We start from the raw sequence: 21,856 nt of genomic DNA, 5'->3' as shown, positions 1-21,856 counted from the left end.
TTATAATTCAACCATGTATCTTGATCTGGTTTAATCCAAAGAGAATCTTTGCTGTTAGCATATAAACACCTGACCTGTCAAGCAATCCCCACATGTTTAAGAGACTATACATCAACTACAACAGAAAAAGCCAAAATTCACATAGCCTTTGGTTAGCTGAACTTAAGAAAAAAAATTTTTTTTGATAATCATCTCCTGCATCCTATTCCCCTAAAATGCACATAACTCCTTTTAATTTTATTGTTTAAAAACAGTGGCAAGATCATGAGTCCAACCACAGAATGAAAATCACTGATTCTCTGCATTTGAAAACCATTGTTTATTTTTTACCCTGTCCTGTTCCAGCCAGTATCTCCTTTCCATCTTTCGTGGGATGCAAAGATTATATTGGGTTCAGGTTTTCCAACGTAACAGGCATCTGTAAATCCAGATATGAATGAATGGTATTTAATAAGATTGTTTTCGTTTTAAAATGAGTATTTATGTGTCATTGGAGAAAGATCGGCAATGGATGGCTGTTTATGAATGCTATTGTGCCTGAGGTTAGGATCCCCCTCCCACCCCCCACAATCTGAGATGCAGCCAAGAAAAACAGTCCTGATAGACAATGCTTCACTTCACCTGCTACGACGATGTGTGCATTTCATTTCTGTCAACAGTATGTACAGTTAGGGTTCATTCGCCTCATTATTTTATTACATCTATGTTACAGTTAACCAGTCTCTCTAGGAAATAATAAATAACCGCTTTAAAAAACAATTGCTGCATTGCGTTCTGAGAATACACTTTCCATCTGAATTCTCCTTCTCTCTCTCTTTTCTTAACCCACCATTGTTATGAATTCTCTGGCTTTGGAAAATAGAATTTAGACTCCACCAACTCTTGTTGGTTTGTGGAGATTGATTTTACACTGCCTTCCATAAGGAGATCAGAAGGGAAAAGGCTGCAGAGGGACACACGGAGGCTCTCTGCCTTCTCAGTCTTCCCAGAAGCCAAAGCCCAGGACCACAAGTCCAGCCCTTCTCAGCATGCCTACCTACACAGATTTTCACTAAACCCTCCAGCTAGCCAGCCTCTGTTTCTTTGTAATAATAATAATAATAATAACAAAGCCATATGTTAAATCAAAATAAAAAGCCACCTTACTTCCAAGGCAAAGAATTACAAATTCCATTTACAAAAAGCTCTGAATTCATCCTCTTCCTGGGCAAGAAGGTGCTTCCTGTCCCCAGAGCAGTCCTGTTATTGTAGAAGACTGATAGGGAAGGTTTGGGGGGGGGGAGGCCCTCCCCCACCCTCTCCTGTCCACTTTGGAGACTTTTGTGTTTCTAAAAGGTCCTGGGAAGAGCCAGTCAAGATAGGGTTTTGGGTGTGCCTGAACTTGGGGTGCTGGTGTCAAAGATTCCAGAGACCCACCTACTTTGCTACACCCCTCTTCTGGCTCCAGTAGTGAATTCATCTCTAGATGAAATATTAGAGCAAATGGGGCATCTGGCCTCTCTTTCTGTGTTCCATGAATATTTCCGCCACCTCTCCTTTTCTCCTCCCAGAAAAATGAGAGTTAGCTTAAGCCATAAAAGTCTAAGCAAACAAGACTGTAACGGCCATCTTCCTTGTACTAATGAACTAATCATTTGAGTTTCAGTTGTCTTCTGAGACAGATTCTGGAGTCAGTCAGGGAGGAGGGCTTCTTCTGTTCTTACTCCACTCACAACCGGATCTGTCATTTCTAACGTTTAGTTCTGAGGGTTTAGAATTTTGGCTTCCAAAATGCAAATGAAAACCTAAAGGATCAACATAAATAAAATAAAACTTTATTTTTAATAATAAAGTGGATGCCCCCGGTCAGGAAGCAATAGCATGTCATTCCTTTAGCAGTACAAACAATCTTTTATCCAAAAGAATACATCGGGCTTTATTGGGTCGTTTGTCTGAATACAGACTCAGTGGAATATCTAAATGATACCCTGCTCTGAACTCCAAGTTGAAAGTAAGTTTTTATTATACTTGAGGGAAGCAATGGGTTCAGCTGCTTATTGCAAAGAGCAATTGCCAAGGGAGAGTTAAACTCAATTACTGTAACCATACTGAATAAAAAATACTGCCAAGAACAAAAATACGCCTGGGTAAAGACAGCCACTGAATAAAAAAAAAAATCGACATAAAGCGTATCAAATATTTATTTATCTGGGCAACAAAGGACTATGATACATTGACAGGCATAGAGGCTCCTGCCAGAGCAACTCAACACAGTACAGCTAGAACTGCTTCCAACGTGGCCAGCGAAGACACAGAAGCCCAGGTGGTCCCAAATGTTTAAAGATGAACAAAGAGAGAGAGAGAGAGAGAGAGAGAGAGAGAGAGAGAGAGAGAGAAGAGAAATCCCTAACCCTTGGTTTAAAAACAATATTCATTTATTGCTCGAAGGACGCTTTTAAGGGAGGACAGTGAACTCAAATAAACTTTATTTTTCTCCCCATGATACCATAGAAGGATTATCAAATCACTCCAGTTTAAGAATTTTTTTCCAGTGTCCCAATATCACTGATTTTTTCCCCTGTCAGTTCAATGAAAAGCTAAATGTAATACTAATTATATATAAATTTTTATTTTATCTTAAAAATGTTTTTGTTCAACTGTTTCATTATAATCGTTTAACATGCTACCACGGGGCTAAATCCATGAATTGGAGAAAAGGGGCGGGGAGGAGAGAGTCTTACCCAAACCTTGGATTTCTAAGTAAAACCACATGAAGAACTAACAGGGAGGATCCAAAGCCCACTAAACAGGAGGTAAACAAGATCACCAGATAAATAAAAAAAGGTTTAAAACAGACTCACCATATTTACAAATCCCATTAAATTACACATAAATAAATATATACAGAGACGTGAACACTGATTCCCTTATAGAATTGTGGATTGTGTCATCAGAGGAAGTTCAAGTGGGTGGCTGTACCTTGCAGAAGACAGCTTCTACAACTGAAGACAGGACATAGAACTTCTGTATTTGTGTTCAAGTTTATTCACAATACTGATAAAAAATGTCATTATCCTCTTTGCCTTTTTTTTTTAAGTATGGCTACAATCTGAAGTACGCAAGGGAAGGCGATGAGTTAGTCCCATGAAGCTCATATACTTTTTAAATTTTTTAACGTCCTTTTTTAAAAAAAAAAAAGTTTTAATGTTTGTTGTTGATTTGATTTAAAAAAAAAAAGTTCACAAACGCGACAGAACTTTTCTTTGCTGGCTTCACGACCTGTTCTGTTCTCTTAGGCTCCACATGAGGGTAAAGGGGGTGTTGGTGCTGATGGGGAAGTTGAGGCAAGGCGCTGAGCAGGCAGCGGCTGCCCCACTGGCAGTCGAGAGAGCAATCCGGAGGACTCCGGGGACGAAGGGCGGCGCAGCAGCGCAGAGTAGCAGCAGCAGTAGGAGTGGCTGGTCCCGGAGCTGTCACCTGCCGGGTGGGGGAGGGGCGAGTGGGGGTACGCGGGCCGGTGAGGCGGGCGGGGGCGGGGCGGGAGGAGAGCCTCACTTTCTGTGTTTCTCTTCTTTGTCACTGCTTTTGGCGCTGTTGTCCGTGTGGCTGTTGGGGTTGTTGCTGAGGTACATTTTGTCCATGGCCTTGAGGGCCTCGGTGAGATAGTTCTGCAGGGCAGTGACCGCTGCACACACCGCCGGGCTGCCGAAGCCATGGGAGATGAGGTTGAAGTGGGTCAAGCAACTCTGGATGCCAGGCTCCAGGATAGGGTTGGGCCGCGAGTTCCCCAGGGGAGATCGGTCCTGAGCCAGCAGGTCAGTGAACTCTTTGCAGATCTGTCTGCAGTGGAACAGAGACAGAAGTGAAAGCTCCCATCAGGCCTTAGTGGTAGTGAGAAACCATAGCTCCCTGAAGTTATCTCAGCCATCCAGCCCACCTCCCCCCACTCAGGACCCAAGGCCAGTCACTCAGAGTAACAAAGCCTGTCACTTGTAAACCAACACTCCTCCCTTAAATGAATATCCTTCCTACTTCAAAAAGACCTCCCCTTCTCTCCCCACCCAACCCTCAGCCCTGACAAACTTCTGCCTACACCTTTCTCACAGCAAACACCCTGAACACAGAAAAGCATTTCACAGGCAAAGAAAAGTTACACCGGAAGTTAAAAACACACGTATCCCTCTTCAGTATTCTAGAAATGCCAGGCTTGTTCTTCAAAATATCACCAGAGCCTGCTCCCCATATCCCTAAAGGAACCACAATAAAAGCTGGTGGAATGGGGTCTCCTCTCATTCACCTTCAAACCAGATGAGACTTGAATTTAGGCAGAAAGGCAAGCTTTGCTTTTTCAAAATAACAGCAGGCCCCGGGCTCACACTTGACCACACCACACACACACACACACACACACACACACACACACACAAGGATCTGCCTTTGGATCCTCAGAATTTATGTAAGAATCTAGCTTGGAGGTTTATGTCTTTAACCCCAACGCTGGATGAGAGAGATAGTGGGATCCCTCTGATTTGCTGGGCATCCATTTTAGTCCAAATAGTGAGCCCTGGGGTCAGTGACAGACTGTCTCGAAGACTAATGTGGGGAGCCATAGAGAGAGCTACCTCAGCACACAGGAAGTCTGTCTGGTCCCGGAAGCCAGCACTAGCAGAGTCCTTCCTGAGGTCACTAAAGCCCATGGAGGTTGTGTGTGTGTGTGTGTGTGTGTGTGTGTAAGCCTATCACTAGGCCAGAAACTGTCCCACACAAGGCCTCTGCCTCTTAACTCTCTGCTGCGGTGCCCCAGGCACTTTGGGAATATAACTTGGGCCATCTTAAAACCCTGAGATGATAGCTTGCCAGTTAGCTAAAACTTACAGTTACACAGTATACATGTCTCTCTCTCTCTCTCTCTCTCTCTCTGTGTGTGTGTGTGTGTGTGTGTGTGTGTAAGAGAGAGAGATGATAGAAACTGGGGTTGGAGGTAAGAGTAGAGCTGGTCCTGGACGGCACATTTTGTAGGTGGAGTTAGCCTTTGCCTTTCAGAACACAGTGATAGAAAACCCAGGCAAGCCTAGTTGGTAGCCCTGTGAGAATTTGATTCTGATTTTTTCTGAAGCAACACAAATCCATACTCTTTCAGTGAAACCCCCGGCTGCAAACCACACACATCCACATTCATTTAAAAGTCAACACAGAAAGAGACAGAATTTAGGAAGAACACAGAAAACACAGGGACAATTCCACTCTGGTTCCTCTGTGACCCAGCCTGTGCTCACTTAGACACTGGTGCCCTGATTTCAGTATTCACAGCAAAGCCGATCAACAAGAAAGGAAGATGGGGGGTGGGGTGGGGGTGCAGGAGCTAATTTCTGTTTCTTTTGACAGTGAACAGCCCAGACCCTGCAGAGGTAAATGCCTTACTTTGTGGCCAGGAGCATGTTTTTTCTTGCCACTTGCTCATTGGGATCGGAATGTTGTCGGTTGAGAAATTCTGCTACTGCTTTGGCAGGAAATTCAGTTTCACACACGTACCCAAAGTCCCTGGCTAGGTGGACGGCTTCTCCTGGCAAGAGGTGGAGGAGGGAAGTGAGGGCCAGAGAACCACGGACTTGGGATCAAAGTTTCCCCTCCACACCCAACTCCCTAAACTTTTTTCACCAAAAGTTGGAAAGAACAGAAACCACTTGTTTCCTTTCTTTAGACTTTTCTTCTTCTCTGTGAGATCCAGAGAGCAAACTCAGCAGTGACTTGCTGGCTTACAAGGCCAAGAGGGTTTGAAAATGTTAATCTCGCCCATCCCCACCCCCACCCCCACCCCCAACTGCAGTTTCCTCGACTTCTGTTCGAAAATGGCTGCCCTGTTCCACCCTCACACCTATCAACACACCCATCAGTGGCGCTTCCTAATCACTCCTTGAGCTTTTCAGCAGGCGAACAACCGAGAGAGTTTACATTTTAACTTGATCACATACAATTATCTGTTCATCCAAGCCGATTAACCGAGAGGATTTGAGGGTCACTCCACTGAGTCTGTCTGTGTTGTTGATTTTCGAATCTTTGGTTTTAATTTCCTGAACCAGTTGGTTTTTACTGCGGGGCTTCCTGCCATTAGCTCCGGCTCCGGAAGAACGCATGCGCCAATTAGAGCATCAAAGCCCTCTCTGCAGAGCTTGTTTCCATAAAATGGTGCGGATCACAAACAATAACAGTTCTCCAGAAACTGCCTCCCCTCTGCTTCACTCAACCCCCAGACCCAGACCAGCGCCTCATGCTCTACCCTCAGCTTCCACCACCATTTTCCTGGCATATAATTTGGGGATTACGATATGAACAGCGGGATCTCTATACGCTACCATTATTTTAACATAATGTTGCTGGGTTTGAATTTCTGGCCCTAAACAATAGATTTTTTTTAAAAGTTACATTATCATCACCTTCAACGCCATTTAACACCCAGAAATCCTAGAACACCTCCTCAAAAACATTGTTTCCGATGTTTTCTAGAAACTTTCAGATTATTAGATTCCATGGCAATATCTCCCTCGATGCACTACACAAATAAATTATGCCTCATTAAAACATAAGTGGCTAGTTTTAAATCTGCCTGGTAATAAATCTCCATCTTCTTATTTTTCTATTAATGTGAGATATAACAAGACACAAAGGAGAGCTATGCCCTGATTCCCAACCTTAAATGAACTGAGTATCAGAAGAAGTTGGGAATCTAGGAAGCAGGACCGTGAGTGAGCAGATTCTGGTGACAGCTTTTGGATAGCTGTCCAGGATGGCTTTTTGTCTTATGGACTTTGAAGGGTGTAGGGGGTGGGGGGGACCGGAGTAAAAAACTCTTTTACAATGTATCTGTTTCTTCTTTTTCTGTATCAAACAATCCAGATTCTAGAGTTGCTCACTTTCTGCCCCTCCTGGAGAGAAGACACACAATGGAAACAAGAGGTAGGAAGTATATGGCTGGAAACCAACAATGCACAAGGGTTTTTAACCCTGAGCTTTTGGGACAGTCTTAAAGCAGGATGCAGGTCAGAGATTCCCAAATTCATTCAGGAAGTAATGGTCACGCATTTCTCAAATGCAGATGTCAGAATAACTTAAGTGATTTACTGCTGAGTTCTTTCCAGGAGACAGGAACTTGGGGAATGTGTAGTTCTTAAATTTGTTCACTGTTTAGGTCAGGTTTGAGCTGAGAGTAGGGTGACTCTGCCAGACAGAGGAAGAACATATAGGCACGAGTCTATACAAATAGGCTTTGGATCTTTTGTTTTATTTTGTTTTGTTTCTTGTTTTTTTTCCTTGGCACCCCAAATTCTTTTCAATTCCCAGTTACATTCCATGGAAAAGTGAAGCCACCCAAAGGACACAAAACACACTCAAACATCTGGCTAGGAAATATTATCCAAACATTTGGCTACTAAATATTATCCACTCCACCCCACCCCAAGTTGACAGTTCCCTTCCAGACAGCAAGCAGATCTGTTTACCTTCCACTAGTGACGTGAGGAGGGTAACGTTGGCAGCTTTACGTCTCCCTGCTGGCAGATTCAATCCTATCTTGTCCAGTTTTTCTCTTAAAGATCTCCCTCCATTCTTAGACTTCGCTCTGTTTCAGAAACACGGGAGGCAGGGATGTTGAAAAGATTGACTTTCTCTGTGTCACATCAGAGTCATTCTGAACACTTTCTAAAACGTGTTCTTAAAAACTGGGGGTCATGGTCCCAAGGCAGGAGAAGAGAGAGCAAGAAGGAACTGTACAGAAAGATCATGGGAGATGAAAGGCGTATTAAACTGTAAAGCACCCACTGTGTTCAGTTGTCATTGCAACTATTGTGGCAGGTTAGGAACTTTTCATTTTCACACACACACACACTCACGCATGAGCACACGCACACACAGTTCTGATTGCTAGAGTTGGAGGTATTCCTGAGTTCCACTGATAACTGTGTTATTTTCCCTGTTGCTATAATCCTAGCAAAGCCCAGTAGGGTCTTTAAATTGTCTTCACAAGATCTGCTGTTAGGTTGTTCCCAGTGACCAAAGTTATCATTGCACTCTCATTTCATGTCTTGGCTTTGGTCCCAATGGGAAACGCACCTCGCCAAGTGTTTACATGCCATGTCAGGAACGTAACTGGAAATGTCAAGAGGCTGATGGCTGATATCAGCCTTCAAAAATTTTCCCTGATTTCAGAGACAATGGAGTCACTTCTAAATAGATGTCTAAATAGACTCCCATAATCAGAAAGTGGTTAAGATAAATTGTTTAAATAAAACAGCAAATTAATTAATTTCAGATTTTATTCCCTACTCAAGTGGGTCTTTAATTGTGTGGATTAGATTATACTCCCATAGGTGAGCAGTCTCCGATATTGGGGATGGGGGAAGGGGAGGAAAAAGCAGAGGGCAGAGAAAGATCTGTGGCAGTAAAAGATAACTAAGGAGAGTCACTGGTATTAACTCTGCAAAAACCCTCTTAGAGTATGTAGGTGGGCCATACCCACCAAGGCCCAACTGAGAGTTACTATGATACAGGAATAAAGTTAGACAACGAATTACAGGTCTTTTGTAGAGAGGAGAGTAAGAGACATACTCTTTGGCCAAATTTAATACTAGGCCTACAACTCACACCGTTGGATAGATCCCTAAGAACACACCTGGCTCTGAAACTTTTCTCTCTTTAGACTCTACCTCCCTGGCCCTTGTGAAAAACAGGACTCACTCACTTCAGAGAGGTGAGACTCCTGTGTTAATGGATGCGACTACATATAATGAACAGAAACCTGTCACACATCACAGCAAATCAGGACGTCAAAAGTTAAGAGCCGCTGGTACAGAGACTAGGGTGGGGGTAGAGGTTCCTTCTGGCAGGAAGTGCCAGCAACCAGGGATGGGAGGCATGCAGCAAGCAGAAGCCACTCTCTTTCTTTACTTGAAAACCTGTCTGTTAAATCACCACTCAAGACCCTACAGTGTAGTAAGGCAAAGCAAGGAGCCCGGAAGCTTTTCTGAGCTTGTAACCTGTGCGTAACCAGGGAAAAGGCAGCAGCACGGCGCCCCACGGCTGCCAAGGCTGGGACTGAGCCCCGTACGGAGAAAACTGCGCCTGCGTGCTGCAGAAAGCGGAGTTCCCCGAGTGCGCAGGCGCGTTGCCTCACCCCCGCCTCCAGCCACGCCCACAAAGCGCCACTCTTTTCTCTCCGCCCCTTTCTCGTCCTGCGTGCAGTACAGCTACCGGCCCGGCGCAGGCGCACTGGGGCCGCGTTCCCGGGGTGGAGCGGGGCGGGGCGGGGCGGGGCGGGGCGGGGCCGGTCCGAGCCTCACCTCCGCAGTACTCCGCCCAGGAGCGACGCGTTGAGACACTCGGGCGGTGAGAGGCGCCGCTGTACTTCCGCCACCGTGACCTTGTACTTCGAGGTGGAGCTGAGGAGCGACAGGCGACCCGGAACTGAACAGAAGACTTCGTTGGGGTTCACCACGCCACCGAAGAGGTTGTCCTTGTTGATAGGGATGGCGGAGACAGCATTGCTGTTGGACTTGGACAGGGACACAGGGCCTGCGAAGACAGATGCGGGCGCGTGTTGGGGGCGGACCGACCGAGTGCTACTCAACTCAGGAATCCCGAGGCAGCATCCTGCCCTGACCCTTGCAGCAAGCTGTCTAGAGATGGCTGATGCTGTCGCGACCCCCTGGGCTCTCAGAGGGCTCCGGAGTGATGCAGGAGCTCGGGATTAGGGAGACAACGAATGGGTTTTATGTGCAAACCTGAGACAGGGTTGGTGTAGTCGGGGGTTTTGCTGGCAAAAGGCTCAGTGCCAAAAGAAATTGCTGTTAAAACCAGCAGACAGTTTCGATGGCTGCAGCAGCTATGAACATTTCAGTAAGCAAGCAAGTGGTGGATTCTGTTGTCACACACTACACGTCCGTCCTTTCATCAATAGACCCTTATGTTCCATTTAAAAGACACTCGGGCTTTGGAGATCATTCCAAGCCCGTGAACAGGACTCAAGAATAGGCCTACAGTTGAACATTAGGAATGCATCCTTTTGTTGAGCAAATACTAAATGAACCCTGTCTGTCTAAGCCCCTTCAAAGGGATGGGGGTTAGGATATATAATCAGTTAAAACCGTAAGCTCTTCATTGTTGGATCTACCATTGTTAGAAAACAAATTCAAGACCATCAGAACAAGGGGTTCATTTCTTAACACATGTAATTCAGATGCACCCACAACCGTTTAAGTTCAATGTGTTTGTATCTTAAAATTCCACACGGAGACATATAATAATAACATGCACAGTCTCATCATAGCACTTCTCATGTTTTTGTTTTGTTTTGTTTTTAAATAGGGATATTCTAGTTGTATGGGGAGGTGAGGGCCTCTAGGTTTTGGATAGATCACTTGTGACATTAATAGCTCTGGGGAGGCTAATAGAGACAATAGGAGTTAAACGAACTCGAGAGAGATTACTAATAAAAGAGCCAATTATCATGTCGACTTGGAAAGAGTACCTCTTAACATTTATCCCTTACACATCTAATTTGACATGACAAAGATTTCACAGATGCAAAAATGAAACTTTAAACTAGCTAACAATATACTGATTCGGGGGTTAGAAATGAGAACAGTTTTATATAGTATCGTCCTCTGGTGGTGCCCAGAATCCTGAAGTACCTGCCACCATAACAACAAAAGTACTGCTGCTACATTTAATACAAGAAACTTTATCTCTACCCACTAAGCACAATGCAGATGATAAACCCATGCAAATTACGTAACATCTTTCTTTTCTATATACATAGAAAAGAACAACAGTGGGCATCTTCAAGATACTAATTTTAACCAAAAGCTAAATTTTTGCTAACCTAATTCAAGTTTTAAAGCCTTGAAACTCAATCAAGAGACTAGAAACTAAATCGGAGATCTCGAAAAGTTGTCTTCCCCTGATAGGGTGCATTTTTTTCAATCTGACTTTTTATTAATATTAAATTATTTGTATTATTTCAGCTTGATACACTTTTGAACCCTCATGGCCTTTAACTGCACACAATTAATTAACTATGAGACTATTTCCAAATCGAAATGCCACTTCCAAATCAGGTCAACTAGTGCACATTTCACTTTGTGCAAATATCATTAAACTACATTCAATGCTGAAATCCCGATTAGAACAAAGCTAGCCTGTTGCCATTATCAAGGTCCTGAAAGCTAGTGGTTTAAGCACTGTTCTTCTATGCCTATCTATTTGCTAATTCTGAGCCTTTAGGAAATCCTATTTGAAAAAAAGAATAAATACAGTCCTGTACGTTCTTTTAAATAGCACTCTGCCTGTAAGGACATGCTTGGAATGAAGAAGGAAATGGCTTACCTTTCTTAATTACAGTTTGATCTGGGATGTTAATACCCGGGTCTTCTACGTGCTGCAACAAAAGGATACACATGAATGTAAGCGTATAATCAAAACAAAAGGAAATGAATATTCGCTGCAAGGTGGGGGAGGGGAGCTCTCCCTCCACCTCCCCCCATGACATTTATATATAAACATCTTGGCTTGCTGAATTTGGAGCTTTAAACCTCAAGAGGTTTCACTGTATACCCTCGGCCCATTTCTCCTCCCCCCACCCCCAGCAGATAATCCACGCTGAAGAGCTCCGGATGGAGAATAAAACTTTCTTTGAAAATCAAATGAAGTTTTGGAGTTCCTAATCTTTTTTTTTTTTTTTTTAAACAGTTCGACCTTTAGAAATGCACCTAGCTTTAGTGTGGCACCTTTCAGCAGCCTCAGACCTCAGGGATCCCAGTGTGGAGGCCGCAAAGCCAAAGAAACACAATAGAAAGGACGGGGCGGGAGAACAGCAGACTGTTGGAAACCCTGTAGGTAATTCACAAAGCGCACACACACACACACACACACACACACACACACACACACACACACACACACCTTCACTTAAGGAAAGCTAGAAATAATTTTCAAAAGACTGCAGCCCGAAGTAGATATGGCAGGAATGTGGAAATATCAGGAACAAAAACCCTTTGAGGCTGCTCTCCTGTTGTCCAGCAGCAGTGTGGGGTCTCCCCCACCACCACCCATTTCTCTCTCTCTCTCTCTCTCTCTCTCTCTCTCTCTCTCTCTCTCTCTCTCTCTCACACACACACACACACACACACACACACACACACACACTCACACAGATGGATGGGTATGCGTAGTATATGCTAGAATCCAAACGTGATTAGAAAGTAAAATGAAATCATGTTTTCTAATGCAGAAACTGACAGGCAATATAATGTCTGGCTGTGTTTACAAATTAGCACCAGGGCTGCTGAGATAGAGGGTTTCGCAATCGTTACCAAGCACAGGCATTGCCATTTAAAAAACTATTACTTCCTTCTCTAGTCTTTGTCCAACAATAATACTGATTCGAACATTTTCCATTCTGTCTTGGATTTATGCTCATGTTAATTGTGCCTGATCGCTATGATTCCGGGTGGATGGCACTAAGTTGCTTTATTACAGGTTTTATTATACTCAATGCTCTCATTTGTAACTTGCCTAAAGTGCTTCTGGATTTAAGTATAATTAAATTGAGAAATGTTCAGAAATGACTACTGCTGCAGTTCTTGTGTTTTAACTATATGGGGAAATATGATCCCTTTATGCTTGCACCCTAAACCCATAAAGTAAATGTAGTGTGGCATAATACTTTTATTTCTGTTATTTCTAGCTAGACCTTGTCCATACAGGGAAGACTGTTAAGTTTAAAACCCCACTGAGATATTAATGATTAAGTAATTTTCACCATCGACTTGATTTTCTTAAATATTTAGCAGTCATTCTTATTAAAAGTTAACTGTGGCAGCAATGAGAAAATTGAAAACAACCCTTTTCCTGACCCAAATTCCTTTGAAAGATTTTTTTTTTCCCTTGAAAGGTGGGGGAGGGTGAGAAGAGCACAAGGCTTCCTGCTTTCATGTGATCATTTGGTTAATTTCTCCTACTGACCAATTTCACCACAAAGAGTTACCACACAGGTATCAAGAATTCCCACCAGCCACAGGACATTTTTTGCAAAAGTAGACCTATGTCCAATGCAGGATAACTCCAAAGCTTATGGCATTATTTTGCTACTTGAGTGTTTTCAAAGAACAGGCAAAAAAAAAAAAAAAGAATTCAGAGACTTTTTAACTAATCACCATAACTTCTAGTTCTATTCAAAATTATATATATATATATATATATATATATATATATATATATATATATATATATTACACATACATAATATTGCTTCAAATTCACTAAGGATCATTTTTAAAAGCATGTGAATATGCACACACACACCACAAACACACACACACACACACACACACAGAGCTCACTTAGCCTTGCATTGGACCAAGCCCCTGCTTTCTGTGTTGCTTGCAAGGCTGTTAAGCATAACCAACAAATTTCAGTGATTAACTAGGCTAAATGAGAGAGGTAATAAATTTTCTATTTTCCTGTAGAACTTCAAGAATGTTTTAAATCCGCCAGGCAATCAGGTAAGTTCATGTGGCCCGTTTTCCTTACAATCTAATTCAGTAATCATTAAACTGTCAACAGACATACCACTGCTATATTTGATGTAGTAATTTGAAATAGCATTTTAGCAAAAATCACATCCAGATACATTTCCTTTCCAAAGAAAAGCACCTTTAACAGAAGCTATGCATGTATATATGTATATATATATATGTATTCCACTTCAGGAAGATTGTAAGAAAGCCATAAATTTATAGAGCCGAGGCTGAGATACTGGTTGCAATTTAATTTTAAAAAGTATTTTCAAATTATCCTTAGCCTGGGTTACATTCTAAGTAGTCTATATGCTAAGGGCCCTGCTTATTTAGAAATCATCTTAAACTGCATTTATTGATAACTGAATTAGAACTCCACACAGCACCCAATAGTCTCCAAACATTTAATTGAATATGCAGTGTAGCAGATTCTGATAGGCGTTGGGAACCTAGCTAATGATTTATGAGGTCACTACTTAGCACCCCCAGGAAGAGAAGAAAGCTGCATTTTAATGTCCCCGTGCTTGGATTTGCTGCTCATGTCCCTTTGATCAGGATAGGGTAGGCATAACTTCTAGGTTTTAGTAACGCATATAAAAGCCGGATCAAGGACCTTTCCCTAAGTCTCCCAGACTTGTACTTTGTGAGCCCATATGAGAAGCTCTAGGTTTAAATTTAACCTCTTTCGGAAAACAGCGAGAAATCATCCCCCACTTTCAGCAGTGGAATTAGAATCTCCCTCGATCTCACAGTTTACTGCCTCGGAGAGGAGCTACCTGAAGGGTGACAATCGCCTGATTTATTTGTGTCGGTTGGAAGTGGTGACCCAGGCATTGTTGAGCGAGCTCCAGGATGCATTGTTCTCAATTACTTTTTAATTTCAAAACTCGATTGTTTAAGTGAGTCTCACCCTCACCCCCAACTATTTTTGAGGAAAACCAAGGCCCTGAGGGCCTGGGCTCCACGAAGCTTCCCAGAGGGCAGGTGAGCCTAGGGCTGCGTTCCCTCCCGCGGCCTGCACCGCCTCTTACCGGGACGTCCTCGATGGCGTGAGGTAAGGAGTGGATCGGGAGGTCCCCGAGCCCAGAGCCGAGCCCGTGCGGGCCGTGCAAGAGGTCCTCGTGCCGCCGATAATCCCTGCGAGGGTCCAGGCCCGACAGTTGGTGGGGTAACCCCCGGTGTGTGTGTAAGAGCCCAGATTCCTGGCTCTGCCTCTGGCCGGGCCAGCCCGGGTGCTGCGGCTGCGGCTGGGCGTGCAGAGGATTCAGGCTGTAGGGGTCGTTGACGTGGGAGTAAGGATCTTGCGACTGGGGGTAGATAGGCTGGTAGGGCGGGGGGAAGTAGGGAGGCTGGAAGTCGGCATTAGGGGTGTGGGACAGCGGCGGGGCGCTGGTGTAGGGAGATTGACCTACAGTGCCCAGCTGGGGCAACCGTGCCGTCCCGTTGCTGGTGCCGTCGTGACGGTCCTGGAAGAAAGCAAGACGGAAAGGGGAAGAAGAAATGAGGCGCAGGGCTTCAGCTACCCTACTAAATTTATTCCACAAGCCCAATGTGGGCAGGCCGCCGAAGTAGGGGGTATCAACTACTACACTGTTCATATTGCAAAACACCCAAGAAGTGAAGCAGGCCTTTGCAAAAAAAAAAAAAAAATTGCAAAGAAATCAGAATATGTAAATATAGTGGCAAGTAGACAGAGACATTCCTCTCAAAGGAGGGAAGGAGACGTAAAAGACTGTGTCCTGTAATACAACCCTTAACAGCCGCAGTACCAATCCTCCCTTAAGCAAAATTCAGATAGCCACTAAATATTAAACAGGAGAAGCGGCCTTTGCTTTTCCCGGATTTGAACCTGTCCGCCACTGCATTATTGTTTACTCTTCCATTAATCTTGAGGGGGGGGGAATCATAAACCTTCAAAGACTATTACCATTTCATGACTATTTAAATAGAAACATGCTTCACACGGAGGCCGTAAGAAAGCACACGTTTAAATGACCAGCTTAAAGGTTTTAACTGCATGGTTGGGGTGGGGGGGTCTGTCTTTTCCGCTTCCTCTGTTAGAAGGCTTTTTACACGACAGGATCGTTTTTTATGATATGAATGGGGAGTGAAAGACGCCAAGCCAGGGTTTAAAATAGAAAGATTCTGTCGTACAGGGTTCTTTTAAAAAGAAAGAGGTGCACCCCGGGGCGGAGGCCCCCGCCCCTTCCACCCCAGCCCCAAAGGGCAAAAGAAATCCCCGACTTTAGGTTTCTCAATTGCAATCTGCTTGCAAAGCAAGCCAAGAGTGGCTTCCAGAGAGCGGGAACCTCTCTCGGAGGTTTAGCCGCCAGGCCCCAGGCTAGAGGAACACACCGAGGTGCGCCTTTCACCCCCACCCCCAAAGACGGATTGAACATCAGATATGGAGAGCGTCTCTGGAGCAAGTAAAGACGCAAGGAAATAAAGACGAACCCGGCGAGAAACTGGCCCAGGGAAAGAGCTGCGGGGGTAGGTCTGCGTGCACGGAGAGGTCCAGCAGGGACAGGGCAGTGGCGACACGTTGGATTTGGGGATGGAAAGGAGCCAGAGAAAAGAGGAAAAGGGGATAGGAATGCAAACGGAAGGCGAGGTTCACAAGGAACCCTGGCCAAGAAGCTCAGGATCTCGGGCAGTTTCTCGGCTGCGGGTTTCTGGAACAGAATTCCTAAGGAAACAGGGTTGGGGGTGGGGTGGGACTCACCATAGCTGAAAAACTGTGAACTAACATCTGCGAAGAGTCTGGGGTAACCAGTCAGGGTGAGGAAAAAAAAAGCCAACAACAATAACCAAAGCAAAAAAAAAAACAAAAAGCAAAAAACCACTACGCCTCGAGCACCCGGCTGCCCCGCGGCCCGAAAGAGCCACACACAAAAGGCGCCGAGAGCCCCGCGCCACCCAGGACTCCAGTCACCGCGCGGACGCTGCCGCGAGCGCCGGAGCCCCGCTCGGATCCATCCGAACTTGTACCACCGAGTCGCGCGGCGCCTTCAGCTGGTCGAACCCACGATCTCTATCCTCCCGGGATCGGTTAGGATTTCAGAGCTCTTTAGGAAAAACAAAAAGCAAAAACCACACCACAAAAAAAAAAAAAAAAATCAACAACAACAACAAAAAAACACCAAAAAAGAAAAGAAAGAAAAACGAAAAAAGTGTGTGTGTGTGTGTGTGTGTGTGTGTGTGCGCGCGCGCGCGTGTTCCTTAATCCGTGTCTCCCCCTCTTTCCTTAGCGGCGGCTTCACTTCAGCTTCTAATAACCGCGCTGGGCAGCGTTCCTGGAGCCTCCTAATAGCAGATATTCATGACTATTAATATTACACGAATACTTAATAAGGGAAGAATGCCTGGAAATCGAGCGTGAAGCGGAGAGGCAACTCGCGCCGGAGCCGGCTCTCAATGCAGTCATTGACGGGAGTCTCAGTGTAGCAAATCGGAGGTGGGGAGAGGGAGCGCGAGAGACAAAAAGCGAGCGACGGAGGGAGCGGGCGAGCGTGCGGGGGGCCGCGGCGCGGCGTCTGGCGAATCACAGCAAAGGGGCAACATTTTAAAAGGTTGCAGGGCCTGCAAAAGTGAAAGAGAAAGAAGGCGAGAGAGGGAGGCCGAGGGGGTCGGAGCGCCGAGAGGGAGGATGTGTCTGCGTGCGTGTGCGAGAAAGAAAGTGTGGGCGACGAGAAGAGAAGGAGTGGAGAGAGGGAGGGAGGAAGGAGGGAGCGCCCGGGAGGAGGAAGGGAGGGCAGGAGGGAGGGAGGAGGAGGGGGAGGAGGGGGCCGGGCCGGAGCTGCGGAGAGGGAGCCCGCGGCGGGGTTGGGGGGGGGAGGGGAGAGGAAGCGAAGGAGGACAATCGGACCTAAAAGGCTAGGGCAGACCTCGGGATGGAGCGGGGGTCGCGCGCCGCGGGCTGGAGCTCCTGGGACCCGCTGGCGGCTGCCCACGGAGTTCTGCGCCTGGGAGGTGCTTCCCGCCGCTCTCCGGCCGCGGGATTCTCTGTTGCGCAGCGGGGCCTGGGACTCGGGACTTGGCTGCCCGCTGCCTCGCTGATCCTCCATGGCCCGACGTCCCGCCTGGGAGCAACCCGCCCGCTTCGCTAACCCTTGTCCTCCGCCTGGTCGCGAGCCGCCTTCCCTAGGACCTCGGAGCCGCGAGCCCGTCGGCTGCGGCTTCTCCGATCTCGGTTGGTCCCAGGGACCGGGTTCCGGGAGCGGGAGCCGGAGCCCGGACGCGGCCCCGGGCGCGCACAGACGCGAAGCGGCCCAGCCTGGGCGCCTCTGGCGAAGGCTCCTGGCTCCCTGCACAAACCCGTCGGACTGGCTGGGCCACTCCCGCCGACACCCCCTAGATGACAGAGCTAGCTCTCCCCGCGCGTCGCCACTGCTAGTCCGCCCGCCTGGTTGTCGGAACAAGCGGCACCTCGCCTCTTGCGTGTCCCTGCAGAGCCTCAGCCAAATCAGACAACTCTAAGCCCGCTCGAAAACCCGAAATCTCTGCTCCAGCGCTGGCTATCCCGCCGCTACCAAAGTTGTTGAGATTGCCCAGACTTTTTTTTTTTTCTTCTTCTTCTTCTTCTTCTCACCCATCCCGGTCTCATCACACCCCTCTCCAACCCCTCTCTGGTGCACCTTCAGAGTCCCTCTGGGGGGTTCAAGTTCATCTCGCGCCCTACCCTCGAGTTCCCTTTGGTGTGTTGAGCCACGCGAAGATTCTTAACGCTTCCACTCAGGGCGCTTGTACCCCGAACTGACCTCGGGGTTCCAAGAAAGTGAAAAAGCCATCAGCTTGAGAAGGGAGCCCAGACCCCTAAGGGGGAAAAACTGCTCTTAAAGAGTAACAGTAGAACCTAGGCCTGCCGGCAAAAGTCACCCTTAGTCTAGAAAACAAAGCAGTCAGGTCCTACATGGGGTTCCTGGGCCCCTCTCGGCGCACCCACAGGAGTCCCCAGAGAAGCAGGGATATTGGTGGGGATGCCTGTCACCTGGTGTCCCAGGTTGGGAGTGGAGAGAGATAAAGGGAGAGCCGGAGAGGAGAAAGGCGAACAAAACAAAACAAAACAAAACAAAACCAACAACAAAAAAACAAACCCAGCATTTTAAAAGAAAAGGGGGAGGGAGCGGGTGACACTTCCCTCACGTAAACCCAGTTTCTGATTTCGAGTGAAGACGGAATTTTTGCCTCTGCGCGCCCGCGAGCAGACGATTTAGCCGGAACCCCTAGCTCCAAATGCCAAAGGGGGGGGGGAGAGAAAAAGAAAGAAAGAAAGAAAGAAAGAAAGAAAGAAAGAAAGAAAGAAAGAAAGAAAGAAAGAAAGAAAGAAAGGAAGGAAGGAAGAACAGCGAAAGTCAAGGCTACTACAGATTTGGATAATCACGGGCTTCCCACCCCTCCGTCACACCACGCGCTCATCAGCCCCTTTCAGTGGGGTATGAAAACACACACACACAACAGGCTGAGGCCATCCCTCCCACCCCCACCCCTCCGCACAAGCCTATGGTTCTTTTCATGCCTCCCTGGCTGTCCCAAAAGTTATGCTCTGAGGCTCTGGGTTTTAAAATGGGCTCCCAAGGGACAGCCCTCTCTCTGATCCCAGCGGACTATCGGCAACCGGAGACACTAGGCTGTCGCCCCAGGATTTTCAGGGTCCCGCCGCTAAGCACTGGCAGGTAGAAGGGGGATCCCTCCCCCATCCCTGACTCCCAGAGGCCGGTAACGCACCCATACCCAACCACCACCACGGGGTGTGTCCACCCCAAAGCTCAGCGGGAGAAACTCCTTAGAACTTCAAGGACTATAGCAGCTAAAGAGTGACACCAAGGGCTGACGTGTGGGCTCCCAAGCCGAACGTGCTTTACAGGTCAGGGCGAAGTGTGCGCCCTTCTCCAAATGCAAGAAGGGAACGTCTTTAGGGAGAAAGAAAAGAATGAATGAAAAAGGGGGGTATTAATGTCAGAGAGGGAATGAAAGGGGGAACATGGTTTTACTTTCTTCCTGCTACTGTAGGCACCCCCAGGATCTCGCTCAAACACACCAGAGTGCACAGGCACGTGCCCAGTTGCCAGCTTTTTTTTTTTTTTTAACCCAAGCTCTTCTCTTCCTTCCACTCTCAGGCAGAACCAAAAGTAACCAGGAGAAAAGGGGAGAAAGTGGAACACGAGCTTCGAAAGACAAAAGTGAAAGAACCGAGATCCATGTCCACCATCTCCAGCGTCTCCCCCGTGCTATTCGGGCGACTTGGAGGGGTGGGAGCTGCGCGGGTGTTAAGTTTGTCCCACTCGCATTTCGCGTGGAGAGAAGGAGGAGGAGGAGGAGAGGGAGGGTCGATCTCCAAGCCTGTGGCCGCAAGGATGACTGAGTCGGCGCCGCGCTTACCTCGCAGTCTTCGTACTTGATATTATCCGTCAGTTTCCAAAGCATTTTCATGGATCGGCGTGATCGGATTTGCCCCTCTGCGCCTCGCACCCCAGCGGAGCTACTCTCTGGGTTAGCGCAAAGTGCGGGCTGCGGGCGGTGAGCAAAAGAGGAGGAGGAGGAGGAGGGGGAGGAGGAGAGGAGGGCGAGGAGGAGGAGAAGGGTAGGAAGGGGGAGGAGGAGGAGGAGGAGGTGGAGGTAGAGGAGGAGGAGGGCCAGGAGGAGAAGGACGAGGAGGGAGGAGGAGAGAAGGGTTAGAGAGCTCCCGTGTGCGCTCGGAGATCTCCCTCTAATGGTAGAAACTTTTCCCTTTTCCTGCTCCTCTCAACAGCCTAATCGCCTCATTAGCATATCAACAATAGTCCAATTGCTCACCAGGACCACAATCTGCTGCAGGCCGCTCCGACCCAGGTATAAAGGCCTCTTCTAGCCGCTAACTTGCTCCTAGAGCACACGCCTGCATGCCAGCCTGCAAGCCCAACAACTCTGTCTGCCTAGAGCTCCAGCACCCTCCCTGTTCGAGCGTCCCCTATCCCCAATTTCATCTCCTTCCCCTTCGCCTGTCTTCGGGTCCTGCTATCCAAAGATGCTTTGGATAAAGCTCTGTGCTACGCAGGGTACCAGCGGCTGTGCCTGGGGACCAACTTTTAGTACCCCACCTCCCACCCTTACTACAACCGCCACTATCTGCCTTTCGTCCCCGTCCGATTTTATTAGAAATCATTATCCCTTTCGCAATGAACCGTAGCCACCAAACCAGGACCAGCAAAGTCACTCCAAGAATTTTGCCCAACTAGAGATCGCCTCCGCTCACCGCTGCTACCCCCTCGGGCTGCAGCGCCCTGGGAGTTTTATTAGCTTTGCGCTCCCCCCTCCCCCCAGGTTGGAGATTCTGACAGCCGGCTCCGGTGGCTCGGTTGGGGTTTGCAATCTCTTAATTGCTACGTGTAAAATAAAAGTTGTACCCTGAAGAGGTTACTCGACAGATCCGGGGGTTAAATGATTTTCCTCCGGTTTGTATGAAGCTGAATCGGACTGACTATTCATCCGGACGTTTGGACTGTAAGGTTTCCCAGGTGCAACGTGGACAACAACACAGAATTCGGATGGGGATGCACAGCCCCTTCTGGAGTGAGCCAAAACGCAGACTCATGAGCTCCTGCGACTCTCCATGCGGTGTCGTACATGCATCAAAATAAAACATTAGGAACCAACTCTTCCTGTGCTAATCGGTCCAGTTTTCCCAAGCTTCTCCTTTTTAATTAAAGAAGGACGCGACCCTTTATGACTTGATGTTATTAACGCCGGCATTTTGGCGGCGCAATGGCCGGCTGGTGAAGAACCTGAAGGCGGGAGACATCCCTTCCCCAAGTTGGCAACTCCTGACTCCGCCCAGGGGCTTACTCACTCCACCGGGACCCTTCCTCCCTTACAGCAATTATTCTAAAGTAAGAGATAAAAAAAAAAACAACACTAAAGACTTTAATGTGACACTTTGATATAGAGGGATTACTCTGGCTGAGTTTTCCCACTAGCACTTTAAAAAAATATTTTTATCTGTCTTTGTCCTGCTAATTGTGGATCAACGACAGCAGATCTCCTCAGAGACCTCTGGTTCATCTGATTCTTTTTTCTTTGGTTTTTCTTCCTTCTTTTCTTTCTTCTTTCCTCCCCCCCAAAAAAATGTCCAGGCCTCCCCGATTTCCATAGTGAATCCCTCATGGGGAGGAAGACATCGGCAAATCCAAGTGTTTGCTAACAGGTGGAAGAAAAGCAAGAGAAGAGAACACCAGTCTCCACTTAGAACTGTAGAGATGCAATTCTTCTTCCTGAAGACCCTGCCTAAGCTAGAGTCTCTTCCCCGAAAGCCAGAGACAAGACCAGAGCTGACA

At 47.1% G+C, this 21,856-nt stretch overlaps 1 protein-coding gene across 2 annotated transcripts; it reads right to left on the bottom strand.

The window, feature by feature from the left end:
• Window positions 1–3,521: 3,521 nt before the first annotated feature.
• Tfap2a (transcription factor AP-2 alpha) lies at window positions 3,522–20,046 on the bottom strand. Of its 2 annotated transcripts, none has more exons than XM_021180233.3 (7): window positions 19,926–20,046; window positions 14,579–15,013; window positions 11,356–11,407; window positions 9,312–9,543; window positions 7,476–7,594; window positions 5,401–5,542; window positions 3,522–3,819 (listed from the first exon to the last, which is right to left on the bottom strand). In XM_021180233.3, the coding sequence occupies exons 1-7, from the start codon at window positions 19,974–19,976 to the stop codon at window positions 3,531–3,533; spliced, it is 1,320 nt and encodes a 439-aa protein (XP_021035892.1). In that variant the 5' UTR covers window positions 19,977–20,046; the 3' UTR covers window positions 3,522–3,530. The 2 variants fall into 2 exon arrangements, with proteins under 2 accessions (XP_021035892.1, XP_021035889.2); XM_021180230.2 differs by lacking the exon at window positions 19,926–20,046 and adding an exon at window positions 17,432–17,731.
• Between the last annotated feature and the right edge of the window lie 1,810 nt (window positions 20,047–21,856).

The sequence above is a fragment of the Mus caroli genome, unplaced genomic scaffold (assembly GCF_978045245.1).
Source record: "Mus caroli unplaced genomic scaffold, Mus_caroli_1 scaffold_15, whole genome shotgun sequence".
NCBI classification, from domain to species: Eukaryota; Metazoa; Chordata; class Mammalia; order Rodentia; family Muridae; genus Mus; species Mus caroli.
Note: the sequence above shows the minus strand (reverse complement) of the source record. Positions and strands in the feature narration are given on the sequence as shown.